At 56.8% G+C, this 20498-nt stretch overlaps 1 protein-coding gene across 9 annotated transcripts; it reads right to left on the reverse strand.

Annotated features, from left to right (window-relative positions):
• Positions 1 to 228: 228 nt before the first annotated feature.
• On the reverse strand, positions 229 to 18542 carry CCDC154 (coiled-coil domain containing 154). 9 transcript variants are annotated; one of them, XM_007981352.3, is made up of 18 exons: positions 18183 to 18542; positions 10723 to 10976; positions 10176 to 10392; positions 9877 to 10066; positions 9631 to 9671; positions 9253 to 9348; positions 8782 to 8905; positions 5184 to 5285; positions 4974 to 5102; positions 4778 to 4896; positions 4233 to 4359; positions 3999 to 4136; positions 2931 to 3050; positions 2708 to 2784; positions 2257 to 2374; positions 1397 to 1483; positions 977 to 1161; positions 229 to 834 (listed from the first exon to the last, which is right to left on the reverse strand). In XM_007981352.3, the coding sequence occupies exons 2-18, from the start codon at positions 10727 to 10729 to the stop codon at positions 708 to 710; spliced, it is 2004 nt and encodes a 667-aa protein (XP_007979543.2). In that variant the 5' UTR covers positions 10730 to 10976; positions 18183 to 18542; the 3' UTR covers positions 229 to 707. The 9 variants fall into 9 exon arrangements, with proteins under 9 accessions (XP_007979543.2, XP_037845975.1, XP_072871105.1 ...); XM_037990047.2 differs by having other exon boundaries at positions 1018 to 1161; positions 3672 to 4136; XM_073015004.1 differs by adding an exon at positions 13633 to 13747 and having other exon boundaries at positions 1018 to 1161; positions 3672 to 4136; positions 4974 to 5285.
• Between the last annotated feature and the right edge of the window lie 1956 nt (positions 18543 to 20498).

Raw genomic sequence — 20498 nt, forward strand, 5'->3', positions numbered from 1 at the left:
TGATGGGCCAGTCCCAGAGATTCCAGGTCAGCAGCAAAGGGCAATGGAGGACAGAGGCCTCCGAACCAGCCCTCCCACTGCCTGCCCACCCCACAGAGCCCTAGGGCTGAGCGGCCCGGAACCTGCAGCCCCTCGCCTGAGGCCCCCGGCAGCAGGTGGCAGGGCCGGCGACCGCAAGATGAGCGACGGCCTCCTTGGAAAGGCAGGAAGAGGGGCCCACTGCCCGACGGAGAGCACAAACAAGGGCTGTCTCCTCCACAGATGCTGGAAGGTTCTTCCACTGCAGGGTGCTGGGCTGGAGTGGCTCTGAGGCAGAGCCAGAGAGCCCCAGGCCAGGGAGCGTCCCCAGGTCCTCCTCACAACCTGGGCAGGGCGGCTCACTGGGGGTCCTGGCGGGGGCAGGCCTAGGTGCTTCTGGGCAGACCCCAGCCCAGCCCCTTCCACCCCGGGGGGCTCTGGCAGCCCTAGGGGGCCTGGCAGGGAAGGAGAGGGGCTGCTGAAGTGCTAGGAAAAGCAACAGCCTGAAGCCAGGCTGGGCTTGGGCAGGACAGGAAGAGTTGTGGGGCTCAAGAGTCTGGCTCTCTCCAGCCTTGGGCACCCCCGCTGCCGGGGGCCTCGCCACCCCTCTCACCCCACAGGCCCTGAGGAGGCTGTTCGCTGGCACGCATCAGGGAACCTCAGCTCTAATGAGTACAAGGCTGGTTCGTTTATTTCTGGATAAAGAGCGAGGGTGTGAGCTGCTGCACCTGCTCCTGCCTGTGGGGCTTCTCTGGGACCCCTCCTGGCCTCCGCGGGGCCCTGAGCTTTATGAGGGACGCCTTCCACTGCAGCCACCTGTCCGGAAATGTGGCACGTGGCCCCTGCACCCCTGCCCCACCCCCCACAGCCCACCTGCTGCCCGCGGGCCCCCAGCCCCAAATCCCGACCCTTTGGACCCAAAGGCCCAGGAGGCTGCGCTGGGATCCCTGCTGCCCACCTCACCGCCTGGTACACGCCCCAGCAGTTCACGGGTACCACCTCGTTTGGCGCCGTGTCCTTGATGAAGACCCGCAGCCTCGCCAGGGACGGGAGCAGCTTCCAGCTGTCCAGTGGCGTCTGCAGGCCCCCCTCACTGCGCAGCTGCAGCACGCTCTCCCGCAGGGCGGCCATCTCCTGTGTGCGCTGTGGGACGGGGATGCCCGTGTCACCCAGGAGCCAGACCTCCGGGCAGCGGACGGCAAACTGGGTTTATCTCCCACCGAGAGGCTGGAAGTCATTTATCTTCAGGGAAACCATGCCCATTGCCAGACACTTGGACAGACGGACACTGGAGCCTGCAGCAGGGCAGGCGGGGAGGTGGCAGGGCCGAGGGAGTGGGTGGGAGCTGGGCGGTGCTGGCGAGGGAGGGCCTTCTCACCAGCCGGGCCTCAGTGTTGAACCTGAGGTTCTGGATGGTCTTGCTGGCCTGGACGCAGTTTTCCAGCTTCATTATTTGGTTCTGAAACTAAACACGGCCCCAATTAAGCCACAGACAGGGCCAGTCTGCTGGCATCCTGCTGTCCCCACGGGCGCCCCCATATCCGCTTACAGCTTGGGCAGGGGCCACCCGCTGAGATGCTGGTCCTCGTCCTCCCCCCACCCCCGCAGGGCCTGGGACAAGCTCTGCTGAGGAAGGGGAAGCCTGAGAGTGGCCCTGCGGGGGCCTGGCCAGGTCTCAGGGTTGTTTCAGCCCTCGTGGCTGCACACGGACACCCCAGTGTGGGGGCTCCAGGCAAAGTGCCTCCGCTTAGAACTTCCAGAGGCTGAGACAAGCTGGGGTGGCCCAGGGCAACTGGGTTTGTTTTTTGTTTTTGAGACAGAGTTTCGCTCTTGTCACCCAGGCTGGAGTGCAATGATGCGATCTCAGCTCACCACAACCTCCACCTTCCGGGTTCAAGCGATTCTCCTGCCTCAGTCTCCCAAGTAGCTGGGATTACAGGCATGCGCCACCACGCCTGGCTAATTTTTGTGTTTTTAGTAGAGATGGGGTTGCTCCATGTTGGTCAGGCTGGTCTCAAACTCCCGACCTCAGGTGATCCGCCCGCCTCGGCCTCCCAAAGTGCTGGGGTTATGGGTATAAGACACCGTGCCAGGCCTCTGACAGGTGGTTTTCTGAGCGTCTCCTGCCGGCTGGAAAACGCCCCCTAGGCCAGGGGGTCCTGCCTCTGCACGGCTGCCCCGTCTGAACCCAACGGCTCCCCCTCTCTCCCACCTGGGTGCGGGCAGACCCAGGACTACCGTGGCCAGCTTGCCCTGCATCTCCGCGATCTTCCGCCCAGGGCTGTCTTCCTTCAGCAGCTGCACGGACGACAGCAGCGTGGCCAGCTCCTGCCGCAGGGCCCCAACCTCGAACTCCCTGCGGGCACCAGAGGCTGGGGCTGGCTGTGGGGTGTGCTCGGGGGTAGGGCCAGGACCGGGGACACAGGCTACTCCCACAGCCACCACAGGGTTAAGGAGGCTCGAGGGGGCTCAGCTGTGTCACCCTCCAGGAGGGAAGATGATAGAGGGAGAGTTCTCAGAGGCTGCCCCAGGGTGGCAGGGTGAGCTCAGTGCTGGGCCGGGCCCAGGCTCAGGGGGAATGGATCTGTCATGACACCAGGGGGCTTGTGGAGAGCAGCGTGGGGACTGGCCCTGCCCAGTGACGGTCAGCAGAGCCCCTGCCCCTCTCCCAGGGCCCTGGAGGCTGTACCTGGCCTTGCCTTCGGCGGAAATCCTGAGGTCCGAATCACTCTTGTGGAGAAGGCACTTGTCCGAGACGCCCTCTATCTGAGCACAGAGCCGGGAGCGGGCACAGTCTAGGACCAGCCTTGGCCTGGGTGCCCACACAGCGAGAGGGAGGCGGCAAGAGGACGGGCGCGGTGGGGGAGGGTCCCGCGCCAAAGTACACCGAGTCTGGCTGTGCCTTCACCCACCTGCTGGGGGAGGCCATCCACCTTCTCCCGCACCCCCCGCAGGTGCGCGGCGACCTCCTTCTGCCACCTGGCCAGGTCCTCCAGAGACTTCCTCTCTGCACCTTCCCATTCGGTCTTTGCCTGGGATACAGATGCCCAGAGAGGGAGGACAGACGGATGGATGGACAGACATGGAGAGCTCTGGGGGCAGGTGGCCCTCACCTCCACTTCCGACTCTGAGACATTTGTGCACAGGCCTGCAGGCAGCGGGGACGGCCTGGACAAGCACGCTCTGGAGACTCACATGCCAGGCAGGGCCTGGGCAGCTGAGGGCCCGTGGGGGCTGTTCCGACCACACAGGTGCCCGAGGGAGGCAGGGCAGGCCCCAGTGGGATCCAGCCCCGGGACGCAGGGTGTCACCCACTCGCAGCAGCACGCATGCGTCAGGGGATGAGCCGGAACCGGGCGGCGGCGCCCACGCGATGCACATTACGCCGTGGTGGGAGGGCGAAGCTCTGTGCACGAGGCCCCAAGGAGCGGGAAACGGGATGCCCACGGGTGTTACCGCCGCAGCGGCTGTGCGGGGTGTGGCGCCGTTTCCTGGAAACGTCCAGAACAGGCACCCCCGAGACAGGCAGGGACCCGGCGGTCGCCAGGGGAAGTGGGGATGGGAATGACGGCGGACGGACGGGGCTGGGGTTCTTTCTGGCGGAGGAATGCTCTGAAACTGTGAATGGACACACGGAACTCACGGAACTGTACCTGTTCACGGGTGAACCGTGTGGGGAGTGAGTCCGTTTCAATAGAGCTGGTACAAAGTGAACAAGAGCAGGAGGGGTGGAGGCTGCTTGTCTGCCTCTCTGTGACTGCCTGCATGGCTGCGCCGTGGGCCGAGGCTGCCCAGCGGCCGTCCCACCCCACACAGGAGTCTCTGGAGCTCGGGGTCTCCTGGGCCCTGGGGACAGTCGCTGGGTGATGGGAGGCTTGGGACTGGCCTGTCCAGCCTCTCCCCTGGGGACAGTGGTGGGCTGAGAGCCGGCGGGGTGGGGACTCCCCGTAGCCCTGCCTGCCCTCCGCTGCCTGGCGCACCTCAGACAGCCTGAGGCCCAGCGTCTGCTCCTGCAGATCCAGCCGGCTGCTCAGAGCCGGGAGGCGGCCACTCAGCTCCTTTAACTGCCCGGCCAGCTGCGCCACCGATGCCTCCAGAGCCCGGTTTTTCTCTCGGAGCTGAAGGGGGACAGGTGGGTGCGGGGAGGCCTGACTGAGCGCCCATCCAGTGCGCATGGGGGACCCCGTTGGGGATGTGTTGCGCTACCCGCTCACCAGCACCAGCTCGCCATGCATCTCCTGCCGGGCCAGCGCGCGGGCCAGCTGTGCGGCCTCCAGGCTCTCCTGCACGTAGGCAGCCAGCTCCCCGGCCCGGCTCTCCTCCAGGCGCCCCTTGGCATCCCTAGGGGTTGGGGGACACATAGATGCCCTCAGCAGAGCCTGCCCACCCCTCAGCCCTGGGCTAGGGAGGGAAGCTTGGCTGCTGGCTCCGGAACCTCCTAGGAGACCCTGGGATCAGAAGATGGGTTGTGGTCACAGTGCCACCACGACAGGGGTTCACTCCCCACGGCCAAGGCAGGGGTTTACTTGCCATGGCCACAGCCGAGTGCCCCAGGGAGAGCAGGCTAGGTGAGGGATGGGAGGCCCCACGGGAGCACGGGAGGGAGGGGGGCCGCACCGTCCGGCTGCAGCCCTCGGGGTCAAGCACTCTGCTGGGGGGAGGCAAGGTCATTCCCCACTGAGTCGGCCACCGCGGCCCCCTCCTGAGTGGGACTGGGGGTCTCCCCACCTGACAGCACCTGAGGCCCCAGGACACCCACCAGGCCTTCGCCTCGGCCAGCAGGACGCGGTTCAGCGATGCCTGGTTCTGCTGCACGAACTTGGTCAGCTGGGCCACGGCGGCATCCAGGCCCTGGCACTGCTCCAGGAGGTGGCTCTCCTGCCAAGGGGTGGAGGCCGCCCTGAGACCCACACCCCAGCCCCAGCCCCACCTGTCCGCCGCCCAGCCGGCCCCACCTCATGCTGCCCCTGCAGGGCCCGCAGGCGCTCCTCCATCAGCCCCCGAAGCTTCTCCCACCGGCTCTCCAGTTCGCCCCGCAGGCTGCCCTCCAGCCTCAGCCGCGAGCTCTCTGAGGCCTTCATTCTCTGTGGCGAGACCCCACGGTCAGCCGCAGGTCTGCGTCTGGAAAGTGGGGCGGGGCAGGCCGGCCGCAGGCAGACTCCCACCTTCTCCAGGGCCAGGAAGCTCTTCTGCAGGAAGCCGCACAGCTTGGCCTCCCTCTTCAGGAAGCGCAGGCTCACCTCTTCACCGAGCTTGGTCACCTGGGCCTGCGGCGGAGGCACATTGTCCTGTGTGCAGCCTCCCCCTCCTGCCCATGGTCTCCATCAGAGTTGGGGTCCCCTCCTGTCCCCGAGCCCAGCAGAGCCAGGCCCGCCACACCCTCAGCCAGAAGAAAGCCAGAGCGGGCAGGACCACTCTGTACCCAGACGACCGACCAGGCATGGGTTTGTGAAGCACTGGAAGGCCACACTCATGTGGGGACCAGACACACTTGGCACCCACCACCGATGCTGCCCAGGGAAGGCCCCCCAGCCACTACCAGGCCCCGACAGGGAAGCAGGGATGTCACACTGGTGTCCCCACGCCCGGGGAGCCAGGCAAGCTGGGCAGAGCCTCGGGGCCTTGTCTCCACCCCAACAGCTGCTTTCCTCTGCACTGAGGGTCTGAAGGTGAGGGGAGAGGGGAGGTGCAGCCGACCCAGTCCCTGCGTCTCATACACCCAAAGGGCAGGCAGGCGGCACAGGCCCTTCGTCAGCCACGGAGAGGCACCTCCCGGGAAGCTTCCTCTCTGGTTGAGCCCCTGCTGGCCTCCTGCCCCCCAGGAAGCCGCCTTAGAGTAGATATTTTTCTGTAAAAAGCCAGATGGTACAAGTTCCACCCTCGTGGGATCTCTGTTGTAACCCTCTCGGCACGGTGGTTACAGCCCCCACAGGAGACACTGACAACATGTAACAAATGTTCCTGTGTGCCAATAAAACTTTATTTACAAAAACAAGCAGTGGCTGGCACAATGACTCACACCTGTAATCCCAGCACTTTGGGAGGCCTACGCGGGTGGATCACCTGAGGTCAGGAGTTCAAGACCAGCCTGGCCAACATGGTGAAACCCTGTATCTACTAAAACTACAAAAATTAGCCAGGCATGGTGGCAGGCATCTGTAATTGCAGCTACTCTGGAGGCTGAGGCAGGAGAATCACTTGAACCCAGGAGATGGAGGTTGCAGTGAGCCGAGATCAGGTCACTGTATTCCAGCCTGGGTGACAGAGCGAGACTGTCCGGGAAAAAAAAAAATTTAAAAAAGGCCAGACGCGGTGGCTAACGTCTGAAATCCCAACACTTTGGGAGGCCGAGGCAAGCGGATCACAAGGTCAGGAGATCAAGACCATCCTGGCTAACATGGTGAAACCCTATCTCTACTAAAAATATAAAAAAATTAGCCGGGCGTGGTGGCAGACGCCTATAGTCCCAGCTACTCGGGAGGCTGAGGCAGGAGAATGGCATGAACCCAGGAGGCGGAGCGTACAGTAAGCTGAGATCGCGCCACTGCACTCCAGCCTGGGCGACAGAGCAAGACTCCATCTCGAAAAAGAAGCAAAAAGAAAACTTTTTGGGAGGCTGAGGCAGGAGGATCACTTGAGCCCAGGAGTTTGAGACCATCCTGGGCAACACAGTGAGACCTCGTCTCTACGAAACATCAAAAAATTAGCCAGGCAGGCTGGGCGCCGTGGTTCACGCCTGTAATCTCAGCACTTTGGGAGGCTGAGGCAGGCGGATCACGAGGTCAGGAGATCGAGACCATCCTGGCTAACACGGTGAAAACCCGTCTCTACTAAAAATACAAAAAAATTAACCAGGTGTGGTGTCAGGCGCCTGTAGTCCCAGCTACTTGGGAGGCTGAGGCAGGAGAATGGCGTGAACCTGGGAGGCGGAGCTTGCAGTGAGCCGAGATCGCGCCACTGCACTCCAGCCTGGACGACAGAGCGAGACTCCGTCTCAAAAGAAAAAAAAAAAAAATTAGCTGGGTATGGTGGCATGCACTTGCAGTCCTAGCAACTTGAAAGGCTGAGGCAGGGCCGGGCGCGGTGGCTCAAGCCTGTAATCCCAGCACTTTGGGAGGCCGAGGCGGGTGGATCACAAGGTCAGGAGATCGAGACCATCCTGGCTAACATGGTGAAACCCCGTCTCTACTAAAAAATACAAAAAACTAGCCGGGCGTGGTGGCGGGCACCTGTAGTCCCAGCTACTCGGAGGCTGAGGCCGGAGAATGGCATAAACCCGGGAGGCGGAGCTTGCAGTGAGCTGAGATCTGGCCACTGCACTCCAGCCTGGGTGACAGAGCGAGACTCCGTCTAAAAAAAAAAAAAAAAAAAAAAAAAGAAAAAGAAAAAGAAAGGCTGAGGCAGGAGGATCACTTGAGCCTGGGGGGTTGAGGCTGCAGTGAGCTGTGATCGTAGCACTGCACTCCAGCCTGAGCAACCAGGCAATACCCCGTCTCAAAACCAGAGACGAGGGTCGGCCTGACTCTGGTCCTCTGCCTCTGGCCCTAGAGAACACTCAGACACCCAGGCTCAGGGAAAGGCAGACGCCCTCGTGAGCGGCAGCGCCCCCACACCTGGCACCTCGGGACTCCTCAGCCCAGCGCCTCTGCCTGCTCACACAGCCGCTCAGTAACTTCCCAAAGGGCAGTGAGAGGGAGGCTGCTGGCTCCAGGTAGCAGAGCTATGTGGGCGACAGCTGGGGCACCCCGGCAGTCCTGGCCCCGCACCCAGCGTACTGCCTGATGCCCACAGGAGCTGGCTGCAGTCCCCGGTCTCTATTTGTGGAGCTCAGACCTGAGTTGCTGAAATGTGCGGCTGCCCGGTCCCCTCCCGACCCATAGCGGAGGCCCCTGCTGAGGCCACAGCGGGAGGGGGAGCCGCTCCGGCCCCATGGGTGGGACCCCGGGTTCTAGGAACTCGTATCAAGGAAGGCGAACTCCGCTTTTCGTGCAGGGACAGGTGGAGCCTGAAAGTGGCTATGGAAGGGGCCTCAGGGCTGCGTGCGATCTGTTGATCCAGGCAGGCGCTGGCTGTGTGGGGAGGGGTGGAGGCGGCAGGACACAAGCACCTTCCTGGGACGAAGGACACCCAGATGTGCAGCTGCCGGCCCCACGTGGCGACTCAGCTTTTTATTTTTTGAGATGGGGTCTTGCTGTGTTGCCCAGGCTGGTCTTGACTTCCCAGGCACAAGTGATCCTCCTGCCTCGGCCTGCCAAAGTGCTGGGATTACAGGCGTGTGCCACTGCACATGGCCTGAGCTTTTGTTTTTTTTGTTTTGTTTTGTTTTTTGAAACGGAGTCTTGCTCTGTCACCAGGCTGGAATGCAGTGGCGTGATCTCAGCTCACTGCAACCTCCTCCTCCTGGGTTCTAGCGATCCTCCTGCCTCAGCCTTCCTGAGTAGCTGGGACTACAGGCGCCCGCCAGCACGCCCAGCTAATTTTTTGTATTTTTAGTAGAGATGGGGTTTTGCCACGTTGGCCAGGCTGGTCTTGAACTCTTGACCTTGTGATCTGCCTGTCTTGGCCTCCCAAAGTGCTGGGATTACAGGCGTGAGCCACTGCGCCCGACTGGCCTGAGCTTTTGAAATGGGGCACGTATGGCTGAGGAACTGAGTTTTAAATCGTCTACAGCTGTAGCTGATTTCAATGGACACAGCCGTGATGGTTGGGGTGTCCTCCTCGGCCCTCTGGGTGGCCCCCACTGAAGGCTGGGCCTGGTGGTACCTGCATCCTGGCCACCTCCAGGTCCACTCTCCGGCTGCTGTCCTCCTGGTTCTTCTGCAGGGCGCCACAGGCCACCTCCCGGCCCTGCTCCTCCTGCTGCAGCAAGTCGGTCAGCTTGGCCAGCCTAGAGAAACCGGCTGCAGTCACACCAGCCCAGCTGGCCGGAGGACCCAGCAGGGTGAGGCTGACCCACAGGCTGGCCAGGCAGGAGGTGTACGACCCCCAACCCCTGCCCCCAGGAAAATAGAGGAATGAGAAACACAGCACTGGTGGTGGGGAAGGGCTGCTGTGAGTCTCTTCCTCACGGAGGGTCCGCAGCGGGCCCAGGCTCCCAGCACACTCGGCACTGAGGGCGGGTGCCCCTCTGGGTCACGAGGACACACGGCAGGGAGACCCGTGTCTTGGCTCGGCCAGGGACTCTCAAACGACCCCAGGCAAGCTCCAGAGCAGCTGCGGGCAGTGGGCGCCCACCTGAGGCCGGCCTCCTGCTCGGCGCCCCTTCTCTCCGCCTCCTGCTGCGCCTGCCTCCTCCGGAGCTGAGCCAAGGCTTCCCGGACCTCCACCAGCCTGGGACACAACAAGCCACTCCCGAGAGGCCCAGGGGCTGGGCAGCCTCTGGGGGCTGTGGGTCCGGCCAAGGGGCCCCTGCGGCCACCTCCCACGGCTTTCCTGGGCCTCTGAGGGCCGCCCAGGCACGTACAAACCCGGCCCTTTCTAGCCGGACCTGGATGTGTATCCCTTACTCCAGCGACACCCGCGGGAGATGTCGATCTCCCAACGCACCTGCCACTGCTTTCCCGCCACCGCCCCCCCGCCCCCGGCCTGTGCCCCTGGGTGTGTGGGAGGTACCTTTTGTCCAGGGCCTGCATCTGGTTCTGGAGACCAGAGAACTGCGAGGAGGAAGAGGAGGCTGTGGGCTGGACCTAGGCCTGGGTCTGGCACCTGGCCCTGGAGTCCACCCAGCTCTGGCACCACTGGGCCCCTGGGAGCTCTGGGCTTGGACAGCAGGGGTGAGCTGGGCTCCAGGCCCAGAAGCAGCTGCCCCCAACTCCCAGGAAAGGGGCAGCTCGACCTGCGGGTGGGGGAGCTGCTCACCTCGGGTGCCTCCTTCTCAGGGGCCTGGGCTGCCGGCCGCACCTCCTGCTGCAGCTGCCTCCGCTCTGAGCCCTGTAGCTGCACGCGAGCCCGCACCTGGAGCAGCTCCCGCAGCAGGCTCCGTGTGGTGCGCTCACAGCGCTGCTTGTGCTCCCGCAGGCACGCCACCTCGGCCTGCAGCTCCACCACCCTGGCCAGGGCGAGAGTGGGCGAGGCTGGCGGTGACCGCCGTGGAGACAGAGGCTGAGGCGGCGGCGGCGGTGTGGTCCTCCCGCCCCAGCGTCCCCCGCAGGGCTCACCACTGCTCCAGCTGGTTCCAGCGTTTGGCGGTGTCCTGCTCAGGGACAGAGGCCGTGGATGGCGGGTGGCTGGACTCATACCTCTCCGAGAGTTCCTCCAGGCTCAAGGTCTCGGGGCTGGTCAGGTCTCCTGCCAGGAGGAGCCCCAGGTCTTCCAGAGTCATGGCGCTCAGCTGGGAAGGGCCCGATGCCCCTGAGGGGCCACTGTCGGCCGGTTCTGCAAGGAGGCGTCTTGGGAGTTCGCCCCTTGGGGTCCGGCTCCCACTGGAGCTTACGGGAACGGGGCCCCAAACCCCTGCAGGACCCTTGCCCACCACCCAGGGCTCAACGCGTCTCCCTGGGTCACACAGGATCCAGAGGGGCTTGGCTCAGACAAGTCCAGGGCCCTGCCTGAACACACACAGCACTGGGCGGCAGAAACACGCAGCACCCCACCTGGCCAGCGTGTGGGAGCCCGGGGTCAGAAGCAGAGCGGTCCCCACCCTCACACCTGCGGCAGGCCCCTCCCCGGGCCCACTCCTCTGCTCCGCCCTCAGCTCTGGCTCACCTGACATGGCTGCTGGGCTGCACCAGCCAGCCTGGGCCTGGGGCCTCTGAGGTTGCCCAGAGCTGGGCACAGGCTGGGGGATCAGGGGCCAGAGGAAGTCCCGTGAAAGCTCTGGGCCTTGAGGGACGAGCTGCTGCCGTCGTCTGGCTGCCTTCCCAGGGACCGTGGTTCACAGAGGGTCAGATGATACATTGGCACCAAAAAGGACGATGCTGCACCACAGCACTACTCAGGGGAGCCCCTAAAAGACAGCACTAAAGGGAAATTCCCCCAGTGAGTGGGGTTGAGAATAGCGTATTTATTTGTTCATTCACTCCGGATGGAGGGATAAATGGGCTGAGATTTCACTTCCAGTGTTGAGTGTTTTGTCTGGTTAATCAGGGCCCTGGGGCCAGGTGCAGGGGATCACTTGATGTCATGAGGGCAGAACCAGCCTGGCCAACTTGGTGAAACCCATCTCTACTAAAAAAATACAAAACTAGCGGGGCATGGTGGCTCACGCCTGTAGTCCCAGCTACTCGGGAGGCCTGAGGCAGTAGGATCGCTTGAACCCGGGAGGCAGAGGTTGCAGTGAGCCGAGATCGCCCCACTGCACTCCAGCCTGGGTGACAGAGTGAAACTCTGTCTCAAAAAAAAAAAAAAAAAAAAAAAAAAAATTAGCTGAGTTGGCCAGACATGGTGGCTCACGCCTGTAATCCCAGGACTTTGGGAGGCAAGGTGGGCGGATCACCTGAGGTCAGAAGTTTGAGATGAGCCTGGCCAACACGGCAAAACTCCGCCTCTACTAAAAATATAAAAATTAGATGGGCATGGTGGCGAGTGCCTGTAATCCCAGCTCCTCCGGAGGCTGAGGCTGGAGAATCTCTTGAACCCAGGAGGCAGAGATTGCAGTAAGCCGAGATCGTACCACTGCTCTACAGCCTGGGCGACAAGTGTGAAACTTCATTTCAAAATAAATAAATAAATAAATAAAATAAAATTAGCTGAGTGTGGTGGCCTGAGCATGTGGTCTTAGCTACTCAGGAGGATTGCTTGAGCCCAGAAGGTTGAGGCTGCAGTGAGCCCTGTTTTTACCACTGCACTCTAGCCTAGGTGACAGACAGAGACAGTTTGTCTTTAAAAAAAAAAAAAAAAAAAGTCATCATAGGATCCCACACAATGTTGCTCAGAACAAGGACTCTTTTTATGGCAAAGAAAGTACAACAGAGAGCACGGCCATAAAATCCACTGGTCTTTTCACATTCCCCATCATCTAAAGCTATTGCTAACAGAATTGGAGTGGCCTATTAAAGGTTCACCACAGCCATCAGGTTGGAGATCATCCCCTGTAGGTTTTGGGTACTGTCCTCCATGATATATTTATGTGCTGAACTAATGCTGCTATGTATTCAAAATGGTTAGAATACATGAGTCTGGGAACAAATGGTAAAAGTAGGATTTGCTATACTCACTTGGGAAACAGAAAGCTTGAATTTAAAGCTATAACTTCCATCTTGGTCTCTTTGGACTTCTTTTTTTTTTTTTTTTTTTTTTCCATTTATTTATTTATTTAGAGATGGAGTCTCGCTCTGTTGCCCAGGCTGGAGTGCAATGGCACTATCTTGGCTCACTGCAGCGTCCGCTTCCCGGGTTCAAGTGATTCTCCTGCCTACTTTAGCCTCCTGAGTGGCTGGGATTACAGGCACCCACCACCATGCCCGGCTAAATTTTTTGTATTTTTAGTAGAGACAGGGTTTCATCAGGTTTTGGCCAGGCTGGTCTTGAACTTCTGACCTTAGTTGATCCGCCTGCCTTGGTCTCCCAAAGTGCTGGGATTACAAGTGTGACCCACCGGGCCTATCCGCAACAACTGTCTTGGGCAACTGGACAGAAAATGAATAGACTCCCTTAGGTCAATTAGATGTGTCAAAGGTGACAGAGTCCTATAGTTATAGAACAAGATGACCTAAGATGGGGCTGTGGGAGTGAAAGATGCTTGCTCCAATACTGGGAATACGAAGTAAAGCAACTTGGTCCGATCTGAGGTGTACCAAATAAGAATAAGCCTGGGGTTTGACACTGATGGCAATAATTGCCAGGATCAGTCATTCAGACGTATTTGAGTAGGCTAGTAGTTCTTTTTGTAATCTCCTCTGTACTATTATTAAATGAGATCCATAGATAATACAGTCAAACTAACTACACACACACACACACACATATATATACACATTTTTTTTTTTTTTGAGACGGAGTCTCGCTCTGTCGCCCAGGCTGGAGTGCAGTGGCGCGATCTCCACTCACAGCAAGCTCTGCTGCCTCCCGGGTTCACGCCATTCTCCTTCCTCAGACTCCCGAGAAGCTGGGACTACAGGCGCCCGCCACCACGCCCGGCTAATTTTTTTGTATTTTCAGTAGAGACGGGGTTTCACCGTGTTTGCCAGGATGGTCTCGATCTCCTGACCTCATGATCCTCCCGCTCGGCCTCCCAAAGTGCTGGGATTACAGGCGTGAGCCACCGCGCCTGGCCTACACACATATATTTAAGAAAATCGGGGCCGGGCGCGGTGGCTCAAGCCTGTAATCCCAGCACTTTGGGAGGCCGAGACGGGCGGATCACGAGGTCAGGAGATCGAGACCATCCTGGCTAACACGGTGAAACCCCGTCTCTACTAAAAATACAAAAAACTAGCCGGGCGAGGTGGCGGGCGCCTGTAGTCCCAGCTACTCCGGAGGCTGAGGCAGGAGAATGGTGTGAAACCGGGAGGCGGAGCTTGCAGTGAGACGAGATCCGGCCACTGCACTCCAGCCTGGGCGACAGAGCGAGACTCCGTCTCAAAAAAAAAAAAAAAAAAAGAAAATCAATATTGTGTGCTAACTGTAATACAAAGAAGACATAAAAAGGTTATTTATAATAACATATTTCAATACATAATTGCACAGTGGCTCACGCCTGTAATCCCAGCACTTTGGAAGGTCAAGGCAAGCAGATCACTCGAGCTCAGGAGTTCAAGACCAGCCTGGGGAACATGGCGAAACACCATCTCTGCAAAAAATACAAAAATTCTCCAGGTGTGGTGGCATGCACCTGTAGTCCCAGCAACACAGGAAGCTGACATGGGAGGATGGCTTGAGCCCAGGAGGCAGAGGTTGCAGTGAGCCGAGATTGTGCCACTGCACTCCAGCCTGGGGTACAGAGTGAGACTCTGTCTCAATAAATAAATAAATAAATAAATAAATAAAGCAAGCAGTAGTCAGTTGCTAGCAACTATACATAGCAAAATCATGCCTGTTACAGCTGCAAATTCTGATTGATACATGCATGTTGTGCAGGTGACTCAAATACTACCAACACCATTGCCATCAATAATGTAATTTTCTGAAATGGTATAACCAACCCCTAGCACAGTGTCTGGTACTCAGTTAAAACGCAGTGGGTTTTTCTTTGAAATGAAAAAAATCTGAAAGCCAATGAGACCTATAAAAGATTTTAAAAAGAGAAGTATCTGGATCAGTCTTTAGGAAGATGTGAGACTCTCAAAAAAGGATGAGCTTCAGGGTCTGGGTTATTTTCATCTTTGGCTCATCTCCCATTCCTACCCCATGGTTATAAGTACTAGGCACTCGATACATGATTTTAAATTGAATTGATTTGAATCAAATAATTTCTGCAGCAAAGTGTCCACGGGACCCTTTGGTGTGACATTTTCTAAGGGCATAGCTCCAGGAAAGCGCTATTAACAGAAGAGAATTACTTATCACAGTGCTCAAAGTCAGTCCTATGTCTATTTCACATGTGCAGGACCCTGGAGTCCAGAATGGAATGTTCTGGGTCCAGCTCTGTTGCAAAGAAAGCTACATGCTATTAGATCATCCCAAGATTGACTAGCAACAAGAACAAAGGCCCACAATAACAGAAGTCTTTAACAAAAACACACTCTATGTAGCTGGCACAAAGCATGTTCCAAATTTTGGCTGGCTGTTTGAAGGACCTTCGCATAGTGCCTGGCACATAAAAGCCCCTGAACAAGTATGTGCTGAATGGATGAATGAACAGCAGCCATCGAAAACGGTGCCTGAGAGAAAACAATGAAATAGCAAAATTCTAGCGTGCGTTATACCAGAACCAGATCTGCCACTCTTTAGTTTTCAGTTTGAAGAACTGTCAAGCCCCTTGACTCAAAAGCAAGCACTCAGACCACACATCCAAAACAAAACAAAACAACAAAAAAGAAAAAAGTAACATATGCACATGGTTACAAAGAAGTGCATAAGAAGTTTCAGATGAAAAGGAATAGCTTCTTGACTGTTTTCTTCTCCCTCTCATCCTCAGTTCTGTTGCCCAAGACAAAAAAAATTGTGACAGGCCAGGCGTGGTGGCTTATGTTTGTAATCCCAGCATTTTGGGAGGCCGAGGCGGGTGGATCATAAGGTCAGGAGTTCGAGACCAGCCTGACCAACACAGTGAAACCCCACCTCTACTAAAAATACAAAAATTAGCTGGGCGTGGTGGCAGATGCCTGTAATCTCAGCTACTTGGGAGGCCAAGGCAGGGGAATTGCTTGAACCTGGGAGGCGGAGGTTGTAGTGAGCCAAGATCGTTCCACTGCACTCCAGCCTGGGCAACAGCTAGACTCCATCTCAAAACAAAAAATAAAAAACAAACAAAAAAAAATCTGTGGCATTACATTCATTTCCACCATTATCCATTGTTTTGTTTTGTTTTCTCCATTTAATCACTGATATGATTGAGAAAGACTCACACTTTGAGGCCAGGCACAGTGGCTCACGCCTGTAATCCCAGCACTTTGGGAGGTTGAGGTAGGCTGATCGCTTGAGGTCAAGAGTTCGAGACCAGCCTGGCCAACATGGCAAAGTCCCGTCTCTACTAAAAATACAAAAATTAGTTGGGTGTGGTGGCAGGCACCTGTAATCCCAGCTATTCAGGAGGCTGAGGTGAGAGAATCACTTGAACCCAGGAGGCAGAGCTTGCAGTGAGCCCACACCGAGCCTCTGCACTTCAGCCTGGGCGACAAAGTGAGACACTATCTCAAAACAAAACAAAACAAAACAAAAACAAAAACCTCGTCTTGTGAACAAAATGTAGGAAAAGAAGCAAAAGTAATTGTGGTTTCTGGTTTAGCGACTGCAATTGTGTTTCCCCCCCAAGAAAATTCTATAATAGAGTTGTTTTTCATCTAAAAAAGAAACCTGAACAAAATCAATTAAGCATTATTATTATTTTTGAGATGGAGTTTCGCTCTCGTTGCCCAGGCTGGAGTGTAATGGCGCGATCTCGGCTCAATGCAACCTCCACCTCCTGAGGGGGGTTCAAGCAATTCTCCTGCCTCAGCCTCCCGAGTAGCTGGGATTACAGGTGTGAGCCACTGTGTCCAGCCTAATTAAGCACTATTATACAAAAATGAGTTCTGGCCTCAGCAGTGTGGAAGTCGGGAGAAACTAGAGAAAGAGATGAACTACTGAGTCCTGGTACCTCTGAGCAAGTTTCACGGACCTATGTAAAGTTCCCTCTGCAAAACTCTCATCCTGTTAAAACTTGTGAATCCCGAAAATCTGAGGGAGGTCTCAGTTAATTTAAAAAGTTTATTTTGCCAAAGTTGAGGATGCGTGCCCTGAGGACCTCCTGAGGACATGTGCCCAAGGTGGTCAGAGCACAGTTTGGTTGTCTACATTTTAGGGAGACACGAGACATCAATCAACATATATAAGATCAACATGGGTTTGGTCTGGAAATGGCGGCTTTCCAGGTCATGGGTAGATAGGAGACAAATGGTTGCATTCTTTTGAGCTTGCTTGCTTTCCTTCCTCCCTCCCTCTCTCTTTTTTTCTTTATTTTTATTTATTTATTTATTTATTTTTGAGGCAGAGTCTCGCTCTGTTGCCCAGGCTGGAGTGCAGTGGCACAATCTCAGCTCACTGCAAGCTCCGCCTCCTGGGTTCACACCATTCTCCTGCCTCAGCCTCCCGAGTAGCTGGGTCTACAGGCGCCCGCCGCCACACCTGGCTAATGTTTTGTATTTTTAGTAGAGACGGGGTTTCACCGTGTTAGTCAGGATGGTCTCGATCTCCTGACCTCGTGATCCGCCCGCCTCGGCCTCCTGAAGTGCTGGGATTACAGGCGTGAGCCACCACGCCCAGCATGCCCTTCCTTCTTTTCCCTTTTCCCTTCCCTTCCTTTCCTTTCCTTCATACGGAGTTTCCCTCTTTCACCCAGGCTGGAGTGAACTGGCCCGATTTCAGCTCACTGCAACCTCTGCCCCCAGTTCAAGCGATTCTCCTGCCTCAGCCTCCCAAGCAGCTGGAATTACAGGTGCCCACCACCACGCCTGGCTAATTTTTATATTTTTAGTAGAGAGAGGGTTTCTCCATATTTGCCAGGCTGGTCTTGAACTCCTGACGTCAGGTGATCCACCCGCCTCGGCCTCCCAAAGTGTTAGGATTACAGGCATGAGCCACCACACCTGGCCTGGATTTTCTTTATTATTATTTATTTTTATTTTTATTTTTTAAGAGGGAGTCTGGCTCTGTTGCTCAGGCTGGAGCGCAATGGCTCATCTCGGCTCACTGCAACCTCCGCCTCCCGCTTTCAAGCAATTCTCCTGCCTCGGCCTCCCGAGTAGCTGGGATTACAGGCGCCCGCCACCATGCCTGGCTAATTTTTGTGTTTTTAGTAGAGATGGGGTTTCGTCATGTTCGCTAGGCTGGTTTGGAACTCCTAACCTCAAGTGATCCGCCCGCCTCTGCTTCCCAAAGTACTGGGATTACAGGTGTGAGCCACTGCACCCAGCCTCTTGAGTTTCTGATTAGCCTGTCCAAAGGAGGCTATTAGATATGCATTTATTTTAGTGAGCAGAGGGGTGACTTTGAATAGATTGGGAGACAGGTTTTCCCTAAGCAGTTCCCAGCTTGACTTTTCCCTTTAGCTTCGTGATTTTGGGGTCCTAAGATATGTTCCTTTGACGAAATTAATCTCAGAAACCAAGATTTATTTTCTTTTTGGAATTTTAAAAGTTTTGCTCTTGCATTAAAAAAAAAGGTGCATGTGTGTTTCGCTTTATTATTTGCTGCATTTTGGAACTGAGTCAGGCAAATCATTTTTGTTCCTAGGCAAGTGGCTTTGATCTTCAAAATCTACCCAGTCTCTGGGGCACTGCTGTCTCCTTTCACAAGGTCCTAATTCCCACTGAAACCCGTCTGTAGTATTTGTGGCTTGGGGCCACTTCAAGATTTCAAATTTCAGCCTCAGACTAAGGGAGGAGACCACCCCTCATATCGTCTTATGCCCAATTTCTGCCTCCAAAGAAAGAAGAGGTAAAAACTAAAAGGCAGAAATGAAATCCACAGGCAGACGGCCCGGCGCCACACCCTAGGCCTGGTAGTTAAAGATCCACCCCTGACCTAATCGGTTCTGTTATCTACAGATTAGACATTGTATAGAAATGCACTGTGAAAATCCCTACCTTATTTTCTTCCGATCTAATTACCGGTGCACCGCAGCCCCCAGTCATGTACCCCCTGCCTCCTCAATCAGTCCCGACCCTCTCACACGCACCCCCTTAGAGGTGTGAGCCCTTAAAAGGGACCGGAATTGCTCACTCCGGGAGCCCGGCTCTTGAGACTGAAGTCTTCCCTATGCCCCCGGCCGAATTAACCCCTTCCTTCTATAACTCGCTGTCTGAGGAGATTTGTCTGCCGCTCGTCCTGCTACAAGACTCCAATCCCCTGGCGGGATCCGGGAGACCCAGCCCGATGCGGCCCCCGCCGAACTGCCAGGGATCGCAACGTCGCGGTCATGACGGTTCGCGGGGCCCTGGAGCCCGGGCGCGTCAGCCCCTCCCCGCGGACGCGTCAGCCCCTCCCCGCGGGCGCGTCAGCCCCTCCCCGCGGGCGCGTCAGCCCCTCCCCGCGGACGCGCCAGCCCCTCCCCCCGGGCGCGCCAGCCCCTCCCCCCGGGCGCGCCAGCCCCTCCCCCCGGGCGCGTCAGCCCCTCCCCGCGGGCGCGTCAGCCCCTCCCCCCGGCGTCGTTCTTGTCGCTTTCGCTGACTCAGCTCTTCCGGTCACCGCCATCGCTGCCAGTGGTTCCCGACTGCAGTGAAGGTGCGGACGCCAAGTCACAGCTCAGTAATGCTGGAGCCGCTGGCGTCCCGGGGCTTCTCCAAATGAGTGGTGTTGCTGGACCCACCATGACTCAGCCGCTTCCGCTAAGGCCTCAGCGGTGCTCTGGCCTCTGCCGGCGACGCCCTGCCGCCTGCCCACTGCCCCGGGGGGCCACAGCGGCTCGCTTCCGCCCTTAGGTGACCTTCCAAGCCCCTGACAAGGTTTGGCAGCTTGATCAAGGGTCCCTGAGCCCCACTGCTTAGGCCCTGCAAGGCCCTTCTCTGTACATTGAGGAGCTGAGGTCTCCGCACAGAAAAGTATCCTTACCCTGCGGTGCAAGCAGGAAGTTAGCCTCAGACTAATTGAGGCAACTGAGGCCTGGGACAGCCGCGGCTCCTGGAAGCCCGATGGACCTACTTTGGAAGTTCAGCGTTACCGTTTGCGGATGTGTGACACTCCCCCACTCCTACCCCCACCCACTTAACAGAAGTGAGGATGAGTCCATGCCACCTTGTTGATGCCGCTTTGTTGTTGGCATTGTAGCAGGAACTCAGCAAATCTCAGCTTTTGTTTGTATTTTCTTTCTTTCTTTCTTTCTTTTTTTTTTGAGACGGAGTCTCGCTCTGTCGCCCAGGCTGGAGTGCAATGGCGCGATCTCGACTCACCGCAACCTCCGCCTCCCGGGTTCAAGCGATTCTCCTGCCTCAGCCTCCTGAGTAGCTGAGACTACAGACGAACGACACCACGCCTAGCTGATTTTTGTATTTTTAGTAGAGACAGGATTTCACCATGTTGGCTAGGATGGTCTCAATCTCTTGACCTCGTGATCCGCCAGCTTTGGCCTCCCAAAGTGCTGGGATTACAGGCGAGAGCCACGGAACCCAGCCTGTATTTTCTTTGCAATGCCTTTTCAATGTAGTTCTTGCTCTCCATGGTCAGGGTCACCTCAGCAACTTCCTAACTGGTTTCGCCACATTCCCATCCAACCTCACACAATGACCAGGTGCATTTTTATGGCACACCGTATTCTGCAAGCCATTCCTCTGTGCAAGAAAACTTAATACTCTGTTGTCTTTTGGTTAGACTGGAAAGTCCTTTCACTGGTATTTAAAGCGGTCCAGCATAGTCTTGCTCCCATCCTTCCCGTAAATATTTCAGGCCTGCCCTGCACCCTGTATTGTGGCACTCGGATTCTCGCCCTCCAGAGCTCTAGTGAGGGGAGATAAATAGATCACCCCTTGGCTCTTACAATCCACATCGCAGGGGGGTGAGGCACCCCCCGCGATATGGGGGAGTAAGAGCCACCCCCTCTCCCCCCCGCTGGCTATTACAATCCACATCGCAGGGAGGTGAGGCACCCCCCGCAATATGGGGAGTAAGAGCCACCCGCTCTCCCCGCCCCTGGCTATTACGATCTACGGTGGACTCACAGCCTGTTTACGATGTTGTGAGTAATAACATCTCTCCCTCTGGAAATTATGAACTATTTCACAGACGGGTGTACACCCGTGTGTATTGGCAGTAATATCATCCTCTTCCTCCCTGAATATTAAGAACAGTGTCACAGGAGTGTTTCTGCTCCCTGCGATATTGGGTATCATGTCTTCCTCTCCCACGATGAAATTAGAAACAGTGTCACTGCGGGCCTGTACACCTTCTGTGATATTTAAAGTAATATC

This window comes from Chlorocebus sabaeus, chromosome 5 (assembly GCF_047675955.1).
Source record: "Chlorocebus sabaeus isolate Y175 chromosome 5, mChlSab1.0.hap1, whole genome shotgun sequence".
In the NCBI taxonomy this organism is placed as follows: Eukaryota; Metazoa; Chordata; class Mammalia; order Primates; family Cercopithecidae; genus Chlorocebus; species Chlorocebus sabaeus.